General features: G+C 45.6%; 1 protein-coding gene across 1 annotated transcript; it reads left to right on the top strand.

The window, feature by feature from the left end:
- The first annotated feature begins 897 nt into the window (after nt 1-897).
- Nucleotides 898-7027, top strand: LOC149467930 (protein DVR-1-like). The gene is made up of 2 exons (XM_089670960.1): nt 898-1165; nt 6064-7027. The coding sequence occupies exons 1-2, from the start codon at nt 898-900 to the stop codon at nt 6879-6881; spliced, it is 1086 nt and encodes a 361-aa protein (XP_089527086.1). The 3' UTR covers nt 6882-7027.
- Nucleotides 7028-19031: the final 12004 nt, after the last annotated feature.

Genomic DNA, 19031 nt, shown 5'->3' with positions numbered 1-19031 from the left:
TGGGGGTCTAATGAGTGATTTTTTTTATATTGGGAGATTTTTTTTAAAATCTGGATGTGAAAAAAAAACTGGCCATGCACGGATCGAAATTTGGCCAGTTCAGCAGGGACCAGCCAAATTTTGATTCATGTATGGGGATAGTGGTTGTATATCAGTCGATCGATCTACTGATCAATTTCTGTACAACCAGCCTGTCGAATAAATGTTCGATCAGCACTGCCAGCTATAGGAAGACTTGTTGCCTTGCAATAGCTTAGTGGGAAGGGTTCCCCCATTCACTTCAAATATGTTGATGGGGAGCATTGGGTCAGTTGGTTGAACAGAAAAAAACAAAATCATCTTAGACTGGTTTAGACTGTGTTCACATGAAAGCATTTTCCAGCTAGGTATTATATCAAGTATACCAGGGAAACCAAAGTAAACGTATAATTGTCATACAAATCAATCAGGCCTATTCATATATCTGCACTGCAGGAAGATTATGTCTGAAATGAGTATTAAATTGTTGTGCATATTACCAGCAGAGTTTTTTTTAATTGCAAACAATTATATATAAAACTTGAGCAATGAAACATGCCATCATGCAAATTAAAATCACATTCCTAATGTGCATGAAAACCAAAGAAAGCTACATGCATTTTCACAATTGTGAATCCAGCCATAAAGCCTAACTCCAGGTTTCATGTGACTTTAAACACTTCGTTTGAACAAAGCTGATCCAAATAAACTATTTCAAGTCACAAGGACCCTGGAGAGAGGCTTTAAAGCTGCAGATAGTTCACGCTCCAGATTAACACCCACTGAAGCTGGCCACTTGTAATTAGGAGTTGATTAGAGGAACTTCAAGTAGGATAACTCAAAAGCCCCAGTTGTTAGTTCTGAGTACAGATTATGAGGATGATGTGGCTTAGGCTATGGCTTTTACTTTGGCTTTTTGTTCCAGTAACATTGGATCATGAAAGGGAGCGCAGAGAAAAAATGCTTTTAGAAAGCATGGGTTTTCCATCTCGGCCAAAACCTGTTGCTCCCCCTTCTGTACCTTCTGCATTATGGAAGATCTACAATCAGAGGATGGGCCCTTCTTCTCCAAAAAAGAATGTGGATTTGTGTTTTGTGGAGGAGTTTAATGTCCCTGGTACCATCATCAGGGTATTTCCTGACCTAGGTAAGTGCAGGATAGAGGTCTGAACATGAATTGGGGTTGGCTTACAAAAGGATAACAAGTTCTTCTAGAAAGGTTAACTTGAAACTATGTACACTTCATCCAACACTCGGCTATCCCCCCCCCCCCCCCCCTTTTTGTTTTTTTTTTTCTTTTTTTCCCCAATTGCTCTCAAATGTTTCAATTATATTATTTTATTTTTTTGGGGGGGGCTAGGTTCACACTGTTGCAGGTTTGTAGCCTGCATTTTTATGGGCATGGCAGCCCATTCATTTGAATGGGCTGCTGTGCCTGCATTTCCCGTTGAAAAAAGGTGCCTGCAGCATTTTTAAAATGTAGCTGCAGGAAAACTGCATGGGGCTTTTCCACTGTGCATTTTCCCTGCGGATCTTGTATCCACAGTGTAAAGCTAGCCTTAAAGTCTGCACATGTTGCTCTAACCTATTAACATTCACTGTGAAAAGTCTCCATTCCATTAGAGCAGGGGTCCCCAAATGTTCTAAACAAAGGGCCAGCCTACAGTTCTTCAGACTTTAGGGGGGCTGGAGTGTCTCCAGTATTAAGGGAGGAATGGTGCCCCATTGTTGGTGTCCAGGGGAGGAATAGTGCCACATTGGCCAGATCTAGAACCCTGGCTGTAGTCTGGAGACCCCTATATCACCTTGAGCTGAGTGTTGTCTGCACAGTTCCTATGTTGCATTTTGATATACGGCTGGCTATTTTGTGATGTGTCCTTTTTAAAGTAGAACTAAAGGCTATAGAGTAGGGGAGGGTTATAACCCCTGTCAGGTGTGTGAGGTGCTTGTGGAGTTTTTTTTTCCCATCTGGGAAGATTTAATTTCACTTCCTGTCCCATAGCCAAAACAGGAAGTGAGAGAATTCTTCCAAAATGCAGGAATCCCTGGTTGTCACCAGGACTAGTGTAACCATTGGAAACCCCCCCCCCCCCCCCTTACTGTTCTGGGGGCAACCCAAAATTTGGAATTTTGGTCATAACAGTAAATATTGTATGTAAGATCAAACCGCGCAAATCCCCAATCAACTGAAGTCACAAAGCTTCAAGTATGCGGCTATTGTCTCTTAAAAGGCTAATTCAAATGGATACTGCGCTAGGTGAACCCTTAAAACTTTATGAGCAATATGGAGACCTTCACACCTTTGAAAAGTGATTTAAAAATAAAACCCTGTAATAGTAAACTAAAGTGCATACATGTGCCCTATGAAGACCCTCACCCCTCTGAAGAGCAATCAAATTTGGAAAAAAATTGGTTGAATAAACTGAGTACAGTAATTACAAATGCATGTAAAACTGTGATATGTGGTCAAATTAACCTAAAATATCATGCGTTATCTATGAGCCCTATGAAGACCCTCACACCTCCTGAATAGCGATCGAGGTTGAGGAAAGGTCAAATCTTAATGTGCAAAAAATTCACTTCACTTCAAATATACATAAAGGTTAGTAGAAAATTTTCAAAAACAAAAGAACAAAGTCCATATAGACAAGCCATAGTCCATAAGTATGAGAAGAAAATTCCACAATTGATGGTATTATTGTAGACAATGGTGGAAGTGGAGGAGGCAAACAAGTGGAACTTCGGGTGAAACCCTACCTTTTTGTACGTGTGTACATACATACCTACGTAGGGTTTCACTCAAAAGGGGAAGTTCCACTTGTTTGCCTCCACATTTTGCACCTTTTTGGGGAGGGGGAAGCATGTACCTGATTTTGACAGTGCTGTGGCAATCTGACTAGCACCCCCTCCTCCATCCACAGCCTTCTGGAACACTTCACAGGTCCCAGAAGACTGCGGGGCCATTCACACATGCACAGTAGGAATCCAGATATGAAGCAGCAAGGCTTTACTTTTGGTTTCCCTTCCTGAAGATTCTGGCACCTGCACTCAAAGCCAATTGAAGAATCGACTCGGATGAGGACATCGCTGAATCCTTGGATAGGCAAAATTGTCCTTGTATTAAAGGTCAGCAGCTACAGTATTTGTAGTTGCTGACAACTTTTCTGGGGGAGCCTGGAACTCTGCTTTAATTAGCATTCAGGACCCCACAAATGTATATATTTTCTTTCAAAATGCACAAAGTAGGTTGCATGGTTCACACTGGTGCTTGCAGCTCCAGTGCGTTCTGGTTCCAGAAAAAAATGCATCATACAACATGATGCATTTTTCCTGCACAGAACTGTACTGTAATGCATCAAAAAAATGCACTGGACGTCAAATGACCACAAAAGGTAAAATTGGCTTCTGGAACGCATTTAAAAAAAAAAAAAAAAATGCACTGGAACGTGTCAAAGTGCAAGCAGAAATGCATCCAGACTGCATTTATACGGTGTGAGCCAGTCCTAAATCGCACAGCAGGCAGAAAAGAACACTTGTACAATCCTAAATGCTGGCCATGCCACAAAACAGGTCTGGATACATCAAACAATCCATATGTTTAGCAGGCTAGAAGCATTTTGGGATGCTTTAATCTTTCATCAACCTGTTCTACACTAATCTTCAGCTCCAAATTAGGGATGGCAAAGCCCAACTCCTGGTGAAGCCCAATTCCTTGTAAAATGTCCAGATAACAAGCAAATGAATGTATTAAATACTCCATATAACCTTTTATACTGTATATTAGGACTGTTCTACTTTTTCATGATTTCTGTCCTGAAGAAGGCTGTGAGATTTCATAATACAGATGTGAAATATAAATAGATATATATTTATATGTGGCCTGAGAACAAACATTTTTTTGCTAATGTGGCTTCCCTGTTTCAGTTCATGTTGCCTGAGCAGGAAACCACTTGGGCAGAAGTAATGATGTCCTAGGTTATGAATGGCATAGGAAATTACAGAGGAAGTGCCCATGGCAATCAGATTTCAGCCTTAATTTTGTTACCACTAGTTGCTTAAAAGAAAGGAAACTTCTTGTATGTGCCAAGAAGTTTCAGACACCACTTCGCTGTTTCTTTTCCTCCAGTGGTTAAAAATGATTTTTAACTTCCTTCTACTGGTAAGATTTGCAAACAATTACTCTAATTCATGAGAATGTACAATAATATAGTCAAAACACTTGGATACACATCCATTACACCTGAAAGTATGTGGACACCCCTCAAAATTGAGTTTGGGTCTTTCCAGTAAAGATACAGCAGCTACAGTGTCCATAGACCTTTTAGACCGTTGGGTGCTTCATATGGTGGGGTTTTGAGAAGCTCTTCCTTTGTGCACAAAACCAGGCCCAAAAAGACTTTGGGTTGACTTACTAAAACTGGAAATCGGGAGCAGCTCTGCATAGACGCCAATCGGCTTCCATCAAAGCTTAATTGAATAAGCTGAAGTTAGAAGCCGATTGGCTACCATGCACAGCTACACCAGCTTCTGCATTCGCCAGATTTAATAGATCAAAACCATGATTTGGTGTGGTGGAACTTTTAAATGATTTGCACATAGCCCTGACCTCTGAATGGGTACCACTTCCCAGACCCTCTTCAAAATCTTGGAGCCTTACTGGAGCTTCTCGTAGCTGAAAAGTTTCTATTCTTCTGGGTGGAGGTAGTAGCTGAAGCTGCACAGAAAGGGGCTAAATCCAGATTAATGCCTATAGATTTGTAATATTATGTCCCAAAATTCATGGAAGGTTGTGATGGCTAGGTATCTACAAAATAATGGCAGGATAATATAGATTGTTCAGGAAGAATGAGTACAATAAACATTTACTTCAGTGATTTTGTTCTTCGCTCAGAGTTCAGAACTGATGGCTTTCAGGATCTCCCAAAAGAAATTTAAAAATCTGCACTTCCTAAAGTGGGGACCAAAATATCCTACGTTAAATATTACCAAAACACTCAATTATCCTCTACCTGAACAGTTTCCTTTTTTGTATTGTCCCTTAACCCCTAAATTTTAGCATTTACCACCATACTTCAGTGCTCTGCTGCCATTCTTTGTTGTATTCAAGACTTGCCGCCGCTTGAAAAATCTTAACATATGGCATGTCAGATGCCATGTCCCCCACTGCTTTGTGGTTCCTCCACCAGCCTAAACATTGCTACAGTACAAAGTTGTGTTGTAGGGGCTGGGGGAAAGGGCCACAGAAAGCAGAGGAGGATTAGGAATCCAGCACACACAGAAGCATGCAGGTTGCTTAAGATTTTTCCGTTAATGGTACCTCTCTAACCAGTTCTGGACATTGGGCTACGTGCCCTGTGCATCGCAGGATTTAATTTTAGTACCTGGACAGGAGTGCGTGCACACAAGGGGGGTTGTTCTAGGGCTCCAGGGGACCTGGTAAGACTGTGTAGCTACTATATAGAAGAAAACAAGGGGAAGAAAAATTAAAAGGAGTCTAAAGAAATGACACGTTACAATCAAATCTCCTGGTGAGCAATGTAATCTAAGGTATACTGGTGTAGATCTTGTTTTCATCAGGTAGGTTTGATAAAACTTTAGGTCCAAAGTTATCATGGAATCAAGTCCATAACTAAAACTTAAAATTCACAGTGCAACTTTAAAAAAACAAACAAAAAAATTGACATGGCCATAGGGTGATATTAACTCTACCTGCTATACAAATTTTATTTTGGGCCACTATTTCAGATTTCATATTAGGGCCCTGCTACAGTCTTCACATAAGTGGTCAACCTTGCCTGCAAGCCATAGCCTACAATAGGCTTGGTGGTTACCCCATCATTCGCCAAGCTGGTAGATCATGTGCAGTTATATGTGCTTGGCCTTTCTCCATAGGCCCTAATGGAGAAGCCATCTACGGTTTCTGTTTTAGATCAAAATGTAGAACTGCTTAATGTGGGTTTATCTGCACAGATGCTGACTGTATTTCTATTCCATACCTTATGCTCCTTCTCTTTTTTTTTTTTGTTTTTTTTTTTCCCTTGTCAGGGCGGTTTGTCAACCCTCATCCTACTAGCCCTCCTACTAAAATGTGCCTGGAAAAGAGATTATTCTTCAATATATCCATAATGGAGAAAGAGGAGAAGGTAACCATGGGAAGGTTGGAAATCAAATTCAGCCGGAATACCTACTATGGACAGATATTTGATTTGCGCCTTTACAGAATTACAAAGCTGACACTAAAAGGAATGGCCAACCAGAAATTGAGCAGAAAACTCTTGACTGTCCAAACATTCCGTTTGCTTCACAAATCCCTCTACTTTAATTTAACAGAGACTTGCCAGAGTTGGCAGGACCCTCATAAAAACCTGGGTTTGGCCTTAGAGATCTCTCAAAGAAAAGAAGGAAGCTTGTTAGCAGGCCAAACCAGTGGGTGTCAAGAGATACAAACTTTTTTCTATACCTCTCTAATAGCTGTGACTTTCAATCCTCTGCTATGTAAGACATCACGAACGAAAAGAAGTTACGCAAAGCCACATTTCACTGCCAGCAATATCTGTAGAAGGAGACACCTCTATGTTGAATTTCAGGATGTTGGGTGGCAGAAATGGATCGTTGCCCCTCAGGGATACATGGCTAACTACTGCCACGGTGAATGCCCTTACCCAATAACAGAAGTGCTGAATGGATCCAATCATGCCATCCTTCAGACTCTTGCCCACTCCTTTGAGCCTGATGATGTTCCCCTACCCTGCTGTGTACCCATAAAGATGTCTGCAATATCCATGCTATTTTATGACAATAATGACAATGTGGTGCTAAAACATTATGAAAATATGTCTGTGGATGAATGTGGCTGTAGGTAATACTTAGATGGGTTTTTATGTCTGGTGATCATACTGATATTCTGTATTTTATGCCTTGTAACCTAGAAATGTATGTTCTCATGTATTGCATATCTTATGCTATATGTTTGGATTTTTATATTATTCCATGTGTTTTTTTTCTGTTCTTAATGTACTGCACTAATGCTAAATAAAATTTAGGTTTTCTATATAAAAAGTAGACTCCACTTTTCTGCAATAGAAAACAATGACAGTGTGCTTAATCTACTGTGACCAGGCAGTGCACCTTACTACATTCACTGATCAATCGTGAACTATTTGATGTCATAAGGCGATTGTGGGGTGCATGTAGTAAGTCTGCCAACCCTTTTTTAGTTCACTTTTTTTTTTTTTTTTTGTCTAAAAACTAGTTTAGCATGTTTTTAAAACAAATGTTTGTCATCATACAGTTGACACTGTTCAGTATCTTGACATTATTACATCGACATTCACAGGGAATTCGTCCTTCCCTAATTTGATCGTTAGTGCACAGCTTTTGAGAGCTGATCATGACAGGTCATGCAAAATTATTCAAAGGAACAAGCTTGATTTTTTTTTTTCTCGTAAGAACAGTGATTTTTGTGTAATCAGTACAGTATTCATCCATAAAAATGTGTGACCAAGACCACGCATTCTCGGAAACAATAGAATGCATTACATCATCGTGGGAAGTTGTATTCTGTTTTACTAGAATTTTTGTAACTCTAGTCTCATATTCGTTTTCAATATGAAACTAGCATGAAAAAAGACAATCCTTCATCCGATATGCTGAACGTGTACCAGGCTTAGGATAGCTGATGAGCAGAAAAAGTTGGGCAGATCACAAGTTAAAAATCACTGATTTTAATTAATGTACCTATTCGAGTAATAAAAAAACTTCATAATTTTTTTTATTATTGTAAAAGAGGGCAACATGAAACAAGTATTTTGACAGTTAAATAAAAACTAATGCATCAATATCTGCTTCAATGGATGTAGCAGCAATTCTCCTCAGATATTTTGCCCTCTGTGTGCTTCATCCTTGAAAATAGGTGCTGCTGAGAACTAATGTGAAAGTGTGATTGTGAAGAGTGGAATATGTCTTTGGGAAGACAAAAACGAAAAGTCCAGTAAAAGGGATACTGTCACATTTTTAAACGTATTATAACTTTTTTTTTAAGATTATGATTTTGTGGTGTTACAGTTGCACACCCCTGATATATAGGGATGATGGTACTCTCCTAATATGGAGTCGAACATCTGTGGTAATGAATTGTTGATTCTAAGTACTCTACCACTTTCTTGAATTAAATTGTGATGTAGAAAATGGAGCACAGTACTGACTGTATAATCCAATTTTTTTTTCCCCTACCGTCTTTCAGGCCAGCACTCTGAGAGACCTCGGCTCCTCCCCATCTGAGGAAACACCTCCACCTAAAATAAAAAGCTCCACTCCCCTCTGACCTCAGTTCAGGTGTTTCCTCTGGTGGGGAGACATGAGGAGGTGCAAGGTGCGGTAGGCGTGGCAGGGGGACATCACTTCTAAAATTAGGTTGTGCGGCATCCCCCTCACAGGAGATTGTCTGTTCGGCCCAGGGTTGGAGGAATTATTGGACCGGGCGGCTGACAGGAAGAAGTCCTTCCCCCTCAAAAGGAAAGTGCAGGAGGGGGGGACACGGAAGGCCCGCCCGGCAAAGAGGCTGAGCCTGTGACCTGCTGGTCAGGGTAGGTCGGCTGGGCAGAGAGGTAGGGGAAGAGGGGGGGGGGTGATTTTTTGCCCTCCTGAGCAACCCCAGAAACCGAGGTGACTTGGTTCTTCCTGTGGGAGGGAGATTGGCGGCCTTCCTCCCACAGTGGGAAGCCGTGGGCGCCAGCCCCTTCATTTTGGATATCATCCGAAGGGGTTACCGGTTGGAGTTTATAGGACCGCCATCCGAGACATTCCTTGTGACGACCCGTCCGAAGGATCCGGCGAAGGCCGCTGCTCTGGTGGACGCCTTGGAGGGTCTAGAGTCCCAGGGGGTCATCTCCAGGGTTCCGGAAGAACGAGGGAAGGGGGTTTATTCCCATGTGTTCGTGGTTCAAAAGCAGTCTGGGGCATTCAGGCTGCTTTTGAACCTGAAACCCCTGAGCAAGTCAGTGCGCTACCGGAGGTTCCGCATGGGCTCCATCTTTACAATCAGGTCCCTAATCCCGCCGGGTGCATTCATGGCATCCATAGACTTGAAGGACGCCTACCTACACGTGCCCGTGGCGGAGGCCTCTCAGAGGTTCCTCAGGTTGGCAGTAGGGGGGGCGGAAGGAATTCGACATTGGCAGTTCAGGACTCTTCCATTCGGCCTTTCCTCCTCGCCAAGAGTATTCACCAAGGTTCTGTCGGAGGCACTGATTTCTATTCGCTTAAGGGGGATTTTAGTGGTGGCCTATCTGGACGATTTGCTGATCTTCGCAGATTCAGAGGCTCACTTATGGCAGGACCTGGTTATAGTGAGGGGCCGTCTAGAAAGCTTGGGGTGGATTTTGAATCTGGAGAAGTCCTGTCTGGTGCCTTCTCAGAAAGTGGTTTACTTGGGCTACGCTCTAGATTCAGTAGACCAAAAGACCAGCCTGACCTCGGAGAAGATCACCAAGTTGGAGGCAGGGATCAGATTACTGCAGGGGAGCAGGTCGATATCGATAAGGCAGGCACTTGGATTACTGACAGCGTCCATTCCAGCAGTTCAGTGGGCAGGTCTGCATATGCGTCCCCTCCAGTTGTGGGTCCTGAGAGTTTGGGACAGGAGGAGTCACTACCTAGAAAACCGGGTCCTGGTTCCCCCCAGTGTGAAGAGGTCTCTATGGTGGTGGAGGAGATCGTCCAGCATAACTCAGGGGCTGTTGTGCTTTCCGGTATCCAGGGAAGTCACTACGGATGCCAGCTCCAGGGGCTGGGGAGCCCACCTGGGAGACTTAGTGACTCCGGGGGAATGGTCCTTAGTGCAGAAGGGCGAATCCTCGAATTGGAAGGAATTGAGGGCAGTGGGGGAGGCTCTGCACTCCTTCCAAGCGTGGGTCACGGGCCAGCACGTGCGTATCCTAACGGACAATGCCACGGCAGTGGCTTATATAAACAGGCAGGGAGGGACAAGGAGCAAGGCCCTCGGAGCCTTAGCGGCAACGCTGTTGTTCTGGGCAGAGGTGAACTTGGCGTCCCTGTCTGAAATACACTTGAAGGGGGAGCTGAACCAGAAGGCAGACTTCCTGAGCAGGACTCGGCTCAGGGAGTCGGAATGGGCCTTGAACCCCGAGGTCTTTCAGGAGATTGTGCGAAGGTGGGGATCCCCGGATGTGGACCTTTTTGCCTCAGGAAGGAACAACAAGGTCCCAAATTTCTTCTCTCTGTCCCGCAGGGACGGGTCAAAAGCGGTGGACGCATTAGGTCAGAGGTGGGACTACCGGCTTTGTTACGCCTTCCCCCCCGGTTCCTTTGCTCCCCCTGGTCCTGAGGAAGTTCAGGACAGAGGGCACCTTGTTAATCCTGATAGCTCCCTTCTGGCCGCGGCGGGCTTGGTTCGCGACCCTAAAAAGTTTGGCCTCTCGTCCACCCTGGGAGCTGCCACCAAGGGAAGATTTGTTAACACAGGGGCCGGTTCTTTGCCCCAGCGTGGGAAGATTGAGGTTAACGGCCTGGTTTCTGAGCAGCAGCTCCTCTTAGAGAAAGGGTTCTCGCCTAGGGTAGTGGCGACATTACTGGCCAGTAGGAAGGAGGAGACCCGGGCCATTTATGGTAGGGTCTGGGGTTGCTTTACAGCCTGGTTTGACCGGGCATCAGTGGCAACCCATAGTTTGGTTTCCGTGTTAGAATTCCTGCAGGCGGGGGCAGACAAGGGGTTGTCTGTCTGCACGCTCAAGGGCCAGGTCTCGGCCCTCAGTGTGTTCTTAGAAACACCCCTGGCCAGGGAGGCGTTGGTGGTTAGGTTTTTCAAAGCTCTGGTGAGGCAGAGGCCTCCGAGGTCCAGACCGTTTCCGGTGTGGGATTTGGCCAAGGTGCTCAGGGGGATGACTAGGGTTCTGTTCGAGCCCCTGGAGTCCTGCCCGATTAGTGAGCTCACCATTAAGACGGCTTTTCTGGTGGCAATTACCACGGCAAGGAGGGTATGTGAACTGGAGGCCCTATCGATCAGACCACCTTATCTCCGTATTTTTTCGGACAGAATTGTTTTCAGAACGGACCCGTCCTTCGTTCCGAAGGTGGCTCGGAGTTTCCAGAGGGAACAGGACATTGTCCTTCCCTCGTTTTTTCCTGACCCGGTGGGGGTAGATCAGGAAAGGTATCATTGTTTGGATGTAAGAAGGTGCGTACTCCAGTATCTAGAGAAGTCTAGGGAGTTCAGGAGCACCGAATCCCTTTTTGTTTTTTTTAAGGGGGCTAGAAGGACGCTGGCCAGCTGGCTGCAGCTGGCGATTGCAGGAGCGTATCAGGCTGAGGGCCTAGAGGCCCCGGAGGGTATCAGGGCGCATTCCACCCGAGCGGTGGCAGCTACCCAGGCAGAGCTAGCGGGGGTTTCCCCAGGGCAGATCTGCAGAGCGGCAACATGGTCCAACTATGACACATTTGCCAAGCATTACAGACTGGACCTGGTCTCGGTGCAGGAGCAGGCCTTTGGTCGTAAGGTCTTGCAAGCAGTTAGCCCACCCGAGGGGTGAGTACTCGCTTATCCTCTCAGAGTGCTGGCCTGAAAGACGGTAGGGGAAAAATCAAGTTACACTTACGGTAACGTCTTTTCTAGGAGTCTTTCAGGCAGCATTGGTTTCCCACCCAGTGTTGATGTTGATTATGTGTAGATGGCTTATTACGATTATGTTGTCTCGCATTGTGTCTCCCCAGGTGACCGGAGGATGCTTGGAGAACTGAGGTCAGAGGAGAGTGGAGCTTTTTTATTTTAGGTGGAGGTGTTTCTTCAGATGGGGAGGAGCCGAGGTCTCTCAGAGTGCTGGCCTGAAAGACTCCTGGAAAAGACGTTACCATAAGTGTAACTTGATTTTTTTTTTTACTTTTCCTGATGGCAGAAAATACCGATGTGTAATGTAATGCATCTGTTATTTAATTGTAGAGGACAGTATAAATTTTTTTTTTTATTTTTTTTTTTAAAAGGATGTTCTATACAGAATGAAAGCAGATATGCTTTATGTTTCCTATGCTAAGAATCTCTCTCCCATTTCAAACACAGGCAATTTCAGTTGTCAAAAGTTATTGCATAGCAGGAGCAGTTGTCAAAATGCAGCCACTCCTATGTAGAGTGACAGGTTTTCTGCAAGGGTCATTGAATAAATACGTAATAATTTCAGTGAAAACTTCTTTGATTTTAGGTATCACTGCATCCACTGGCATGAGAGCAGTAATTCTAGGGCCATTATCACCTGTTCTAAAATGAGCTGTGAAAGCTTTTAAAATGTCACCTATAGACACAAATTTTAGTCTGAAAGCATATTTCTGGAGACTCCGGGGCACCTTTCGGCCCAGATAAATCGCATAATCCTCACCTGAAGCAATCAAAGGAAATGAGAAGGAAACCGCACTGGGAGGGTGCAAAAATAGTACAACAAATTTAGGCAAGATGGTCATTTTCACTGAATTGACCCGTCCTATCCAAGACAGGATAAGCCAGGAGTGCAAAAGAGAGAACACAGAGCGAAGCAAAGGGTAATAATTTGCAGCAAACAACGAGCTATAGTTGGGAGTCAAGCGCATGCCTAGGTATTCATGTGAAGAAGAATCCCCTTTGTAAGGAATGTAGGCACAAAACCAAATCTGAGCTCAAAGCAATATTGAGAGTGACAGTCTTATCCAAAGTAATACAGAGACCCGAGATCAAGGAGAAATGCGCAAGAACCTGTTGCAAATTTGGGAGCGTCATTAGGGGATTAGTGAGAGTCAAGAGGGTATCGTCCACAAAAAGGTTTAACTTGAATTTTTTTTTTTTTTTTTTTACAAACTGTCACCAGTGCAGTACAGTGTCATCATATAATTGGCATGGTGGTGATCAGGGACACTGCTGACAGTACGAAAAAAATAGTTTTTTTTAATTTTTTCTTTAAGATTTTTTTATTCATATTTCACTGACCAAAGTAGTACAATGTTACCATAGTAACATTGTACTACTTTGGGGAAGTAATCAGTATTTTATTTTTACACAATTTTCTTATAGCAAAGGCTTTCTTTGCTATAAGCAAGCATTTACCTGAATGAAATCGATTTCATGCAGGGTTTTTTTTAATTATTTTTGCTTAACTGTGATTTGGCCACAGCTAATCACATGACACAGCTGGGCTGTGATTGGCCCTGCTTGTGCATGTGATTGCTGTGACCATTCACAGCTAGCCACACTTGTATACAATGGATGGCATGAAAGGAAGCCATCCATTGTATACAACTGTCAGGTGACCTGCTGTGATTGGTCACATGGTACTGGTAATGGAGCTGGTACACAAATCTGCCATCGGCCGTCTCCGAGGTACACGGCCGGCAAACTGCACATAACTGAAAGGATGCCATATGGTGTCCACTTAGAGGGATGAGCTGCTTGCTCGGCCGCCTTTGTGCTATTGGCCGGCCAGCAACTAGTTAAGGGAAAGAGTACAAGGCTTGAATCCAAGAAATAGATTCCCCAAAGCCCCAACGAGACAGCACAAACTGCAGATATTACCATGATAGAGAATCAAAAGCTTTATATATGGCTAAGGACAGTTAGAATCCAGGGATTTTCTGCTGTTGTAGGTGTTTAAGGTGGACCACTTTACAAACATTATGACCCCCCCCCCCGCCTCCTGGGAATGAAACCCACTTAGTCCCTGTGCACCAGACTGTGCAAATATTTATTGATACGAATATTAAGGATCTTGCCCAATATTTTCAGATCTTTATTAAGAGAATGGGCCAAAAGGCTTGCGGTTCCTCCACATCATCTGTCGTCTTAGGAACCATAGAGATATGAGCTCTGAGTGCGTCTGGGGAGGGCTAAGAGCCCAGTTGTAATTCATTGAAATAATCAGCAAAGAAGGGCGCCAACAGGGTCATAAATTTCTTATAATAGAGACCAGAAAAGCCGTCAAGACCCGGGGCTATGGTGGACTGTGGAGATTTGATAGCTTGAAGAACTGACACAGTCACACCCGTGTTGGGGGCCATCTGCGCCGCTTTGGACAATTCAGGAAGTTGGAGCCTGCTCCCTTCCCTGAGCCACAGGGAAGGGAGCAGGTTTAGCGTAAGGTGTGAAAGGAAGTCCACAAAATGGGAAACAATCTGTCGGGGATTGGAAGTACAGCCACCCCCAGGAAGTTGCAATTGGGTTGGTTTGTGGGGTTTCCCCACAGAATTGAGTGTCCTGGCCAGCATCGGACCCGGCTTATTAGCACAGGAATAAAATTTATGTTTGGTCCAATGCAGGGCCCTTTCAGCCTCCAAAGAAGCAAGTAGATCCAACTCTGCAGCCAGAGAGTCCCGTGTGCGCTTATGGGCCGCGGATGGGATTGACTTCCAACAAGCATCTGCAGAAGCCAGTAAGGAGTAAAGATCCAAATGATGGTGCTCCTGCTTCTGAGCCACTGCCAGCTGTATGTGACCCCCGCACCGTGACTTTAAGCGCCTCCCACATGGGCACCGCCGAAGAGACAGATCCCAAGTTTTCCGCGAAGTATGTATGTAAGAAAGATTCTATTTATTGGCAGGTAACTTGAGTGGTCAATAAAGATGTGTTAATGCGCTCATGAAAGGGGCGCCATACCGACCCGGAGAGGGCAAGGAGGAGAATCAGAGGATCATGGTCTGACCAGCACAAGGAGGGGATAAATATCCGCCTGACCAAGGGAAGCTGTTGAACATGCATAAATATATAGTCAATTCTGCAAAAACTGTCATGGGGATTTGAGTAGAACGTAAAGACACGCTCAGTTGGGTGAAGTTCCCTCCAAACGTCCGCCAACCCTGCCGTCTGCAAAAGAAAGTGCATATTTTCCCCTAGCACTAAGTTGTGAGAATGGGCTGTCCCCCGGGCATAGCGCCTATCCAAGGTGGAATCCAAGGTAACATTTGAATCTTCCAGAAAAAGGAGACCCTTGGAGTGTTGAGAAGTGATGTGTAAAGATGAGAAAAGAATTTATACTGAAATAGATTGGGGCATAGTAAGAGACAAAAGTATCCTCCTGGTCACAGAGGGTGCCCTGCAGGAGCAAGTACCTGCCTGTAGGTTCCGCTCTATTCCGAGCACAGACGAAGGGGAGATTGCGTTTGAAAGCAATCAACACACCCGGGCGCTTCTCAGGAGCCGAGGCCGTGGAAAAAGTGGGATAATGAGGCGAAAGATAGTGTGGGGCGGAGGACTGAGAAAACATGGTTTCCTGCAAACATACCATGTCAATTTGTTGCGATTTGAGGTGATGAAAAACTTTAGGCTGCTTCTGAGCTGAATTGAAGCCTTGAATATTTTGTGAGTGTACTTTCAAGAGGGGTGAGGTCATGGTGGGATTGGTGCAGCGCGCTCAGCAGAAAAAGCATAAGTCAGCCAACAAATTCCACTCTCCGGGAGGGTTGGACCATGGCATTCCGAAACCCTGCATAAAACAAAAACAGAAGAATCAGAAAAGAAAAGAAAATGAGGAAAGAGAAGACACAAGGAGTATGTACAAAAGCAGTTGTATCACACCAGTGGCAAAGTGCATCCTACACTTGAAGGATACCAGTTGGGGTTGGCTCTACCACCGGACACATGGCTGCAAATGAATACATCAAAAACATAAGCCCTCAGGGTGCAAAAAGGCAATAAACACAACATAATGGGGTCCCAGAGTAAGAAAAGTATGAGTCCCCGGATGTGGATACATCTGCAGAACCCTCCCCATTGGAAACCCAGCTTAGCTGGGGGATCCAACCCCCACGAGGGGGACAACTACAGCCTGCCGTGGTACCTAGACAACGCAGCCCAAGTACCCCACCCAACTCCCCGGCAAGACAGACAGCCCGGCACCCAACTAGGGTCTACCTGAGACAACCTCCCTCCCCAGAACCCGGGTTGTTTATGGCCGCCAGCAGGATAGTTGATGACGATGTCTCTTGGGGGCCCCTCTGGTCGCCTGGGACCCAATGCACGATGTATGCGGTCAAATTCGAGTCACTCAATGGGAATAGCGGGAGTCAGTTCCTGAAACAAGGCGGTAGCAGTTGAGGTAAGATCTGTGATGGTTTCCCCAATACCCCGTAAGTGTAGGTTGCTGCGGCGGGATTGGTTTTCAAAATCCTCAAGTCAGATTAACGTATCCACCAATTCTCTCTTAAGGTCTCACAGATCCTGTTCATGGCTTTCAATGACCGTGGCCGCAGTGGTCGACTTTTATCCTCAAGGTCGTTCGTCCCGAAATTCTTGCGAAAGACGATCAGCCAGCTTGGAAGTAGCGGAAGGCAACTCAGTCTGTAGCATGGATTTGAAGTGACCCAGAAGTTCAGCATCCCTCAGGGCTGGAGCGGGAGTCTGCAGGGGTGCCCCGAAGCAAAATCCTCTTCACCGGCGGCATCCAGCTCACCCATGGGTAGCGGTGGCGGGGGACCCAAAATCGAGGCCGGGGATGCATTTGCGGCCTCTGGCGGGAAGGCTGCAAACTCCGGCGCGGCCTGTTGGACTCCGATCCATTATGCTCAATCCTCAGATTCGGGGATCGTCGGCTTTCTTTACAACTTACCTGTTCTTGGAGCGGGTCCAGGACAATTGCGCATGTCCTGGTTTCAGGCATGATCAATTGATGATAGCAGTAGTTCTATCATCGATTGATCGTGCCTGAAACCCGGACATGCGCAGTTGCTTCAGGGGGACATATCTACATGGGAGCAGTAGGGTATTTAGATTTTATGCTGCTCTAGGCAACACAAAACTTTTGCGCCCCCCCCCCTTCCCCAATGAGAGAGCGAGAGAGTTCAATAAGTGTGTGTATGTATATATGATTCTCTCTCCCTTTCATTCTGTTCTCTCTCTCCCCCCTCCCTTTCTCCCCCCTCTTTCTCTCTCTCTCTCTCCTTCTCCCCCCTTCTCTTTCTCCCTCTCTCTCTTTTTCTTTCTCCCCCCCCCCCTTCCCTCTCTTTCTTCCTCTCTTCCCTCCCCCCTTCCCTCCCTCTCCCTCTTCCCTTTTCTTTCTCTCTCCCCCCTCCCTCAGATCCTATGGGACCACACACACCCCTCCCCCCTCTCCAAGGACTATTGATCTCCATGCAGCAGGAAGGGGGGAAGGTGTGTGCAGTCCCATACGATCTGTCAGTGGTAAGTGTCAGTGTAATGTGCTGGATGGATGACAGGAGGGAGAGCCCACAGAAGACAACACAGCTCACCTCTTCCGGGCTCTTTCATCGCTTCTCTCCGTGCTCCGGGCATTCACCTGGTCATGGCTTGCCAGCTGCCGGATGGAGAGGTGGACGATTGTCGCTCTGAAACAGGGGCAGACTGACAACTCATGGGGCTCCTGGGCATAAGGGGATTATGGGGCCCCTGTGTCCTTGCCAAAACTCAAAAAAGCCTATGAAAAAGGTACCGGGGCATCTCATGGGGCCCCCTACTGACCCCGAGCCCTCGGGCAGTGCCCGAGTTTCCAAATGGTCAGTCCGCCCCCGCTCTGAAACTGTCCTCTCCCATGTCGCCCCCTCTCCCGCCCCCCTAAAAATTGCCTCGCGGTGGATATGCCTCTGCATGGGAGACACATCTTGCGGATACACCGGTGTCACCCAGCAGGATCGTCCGCATGCAACCTATACGGGGTGACACGGGACCCGCTACAAGAAAAGGTAAGTTGTAAAGAAAGCTGACGATCCCCACAAGATGGATCGGATTCATCCTGCGGGGATCGTTGGCTTGCTTTACAACTTACCTTTTTGTGGCGCGGGTCTGGTGTCACTCCGTGCGGTCGGTGTCACCCTGTGCGGACCACAACCCCCACACCTGCCTCGGGACGCCACCGTTTAAAATCCAGTAATACACTGTCTGCCTCAGCCTGCTCTGCACTTGCTCAGTTGCTCTCTATTTTTAGGAACTGTGCCAAACGTAGAGACCAATCTGCTGACAGCCTCAAGATTTACTGCTGCTCCTGGGCTTCAGCAAAATGGCAGCCTCCAGCAAGAAGAAACAGGAATAATGCTGGAGGCAATTTACAGCACACACTAATTTTGGTAGCACAATTATTACTGTGGAATGTTTAAAGCGGCGTTCCACTCACGCTGTCAAAAAATAAAAGTCAGCAGCTACAAAAACTGTAGTTGCTTTTAAAAAACAGCCACTTACCTGTCCCTCTGTTTGTCCCCTGCAGCCCGTTTCACCGGCCGTCCTGTATTCCAGGAGGCCGGCATCTTCAGTGTAGGCACCCGGCTGTGACAGCTTGCGGCTTCACAGTCGGGTACCCACTGCGCATCCGCGAGTAGCGCTGCGCTTCACGAATGGTCCTGTAGTCTTCTGGGACCTGTCACGTGTCCCAAAAGACTACAGGGAGGACACCTTCCGCTTCCAATCGCCTAGGCCAGGGGTAGGCAACCTGTGAGCCACAGGACTACAAGTTCCATCATGCCTCTGCAAGTCATAACTGTAACTCAGTTTTGTAATCTTTGCAATGCCTCATGGGAAATGTAGTTCCACAATACCTAGAGAGCCACAGGTTGCCTACCCCTGGCCTAGGCGATCGGACCAGTGGGAGCGGGTACCCAAAGGTGCCAATTCTTAATGGGGAGCGGAGGAGGAGTCCTTAAAGCAGAACTTCCCCTTTTGGAGCTCTGCTTTAAGTAGTCATGGGTAACGTTCTGCTATAAGCAAAATTTGGTACGACTGTCTGAATTCTTGTCACATTCATCCAGCATTTTGTTTAATAAATATACTCCTTAGTGTCTACTCTTTTGGTCATAACTTGATTTGCACAAAAAACAGCAAATTATATCACACTAAGCTAAAAGTCCTATTTATTTAGGACCTTAAATGCATAAAACAATTATACATATAATGATGACATTATGGAATTAAAGAAAAAAAAGGCAGACACATTTTTAACAATATTTGTACATTTTTATTTAAACATTGATGTTGATACATTTTAAAATTTCTGGTTAGTGTTAACCCTAGCCATTTAAACTTAATAAAAAAAAAAACGTTGCAA

Source organism: Staurois parvus, unplaced genomic scaffold (genome assembly GCF_062004578.1).
Source record: "Staurois parvus isolate SC_StPar_1 unplaced genomic scaffold, SC_StPar_1.0 ptg000096l, whole genome shotgun sequence".
In the NCBI taxonomy this organism is placed as follows: Eukaryota; Metazoa; Chordata; class Amphibia; order Anura; family Ranidae; genus Staurois; species Staurois parvus.
The sequence above is the reverse complement of the archived record's forward strand: the minus strand, read 5'-3'. Positions and strand labels throughout refer to the sequence as shown.

Excerpts from the sequence above, each read along its gene's own strand:
- LOC149467930 (XM_089670960.1), top strand. The coding sequence starts at position 898 with ATGATGTGGCTTAGGCTATGGCTTTTACTTTGGCTTTTTGTTCCAGTA. Across the intron at positions 1,166-6,063 it reads CAGGGTATTTCCTGACCTAG|GGCGGTTTGTCAACCCTCAT; the intron begins GTAAGTGCAGGA and ends TTCCCTTGTCAG.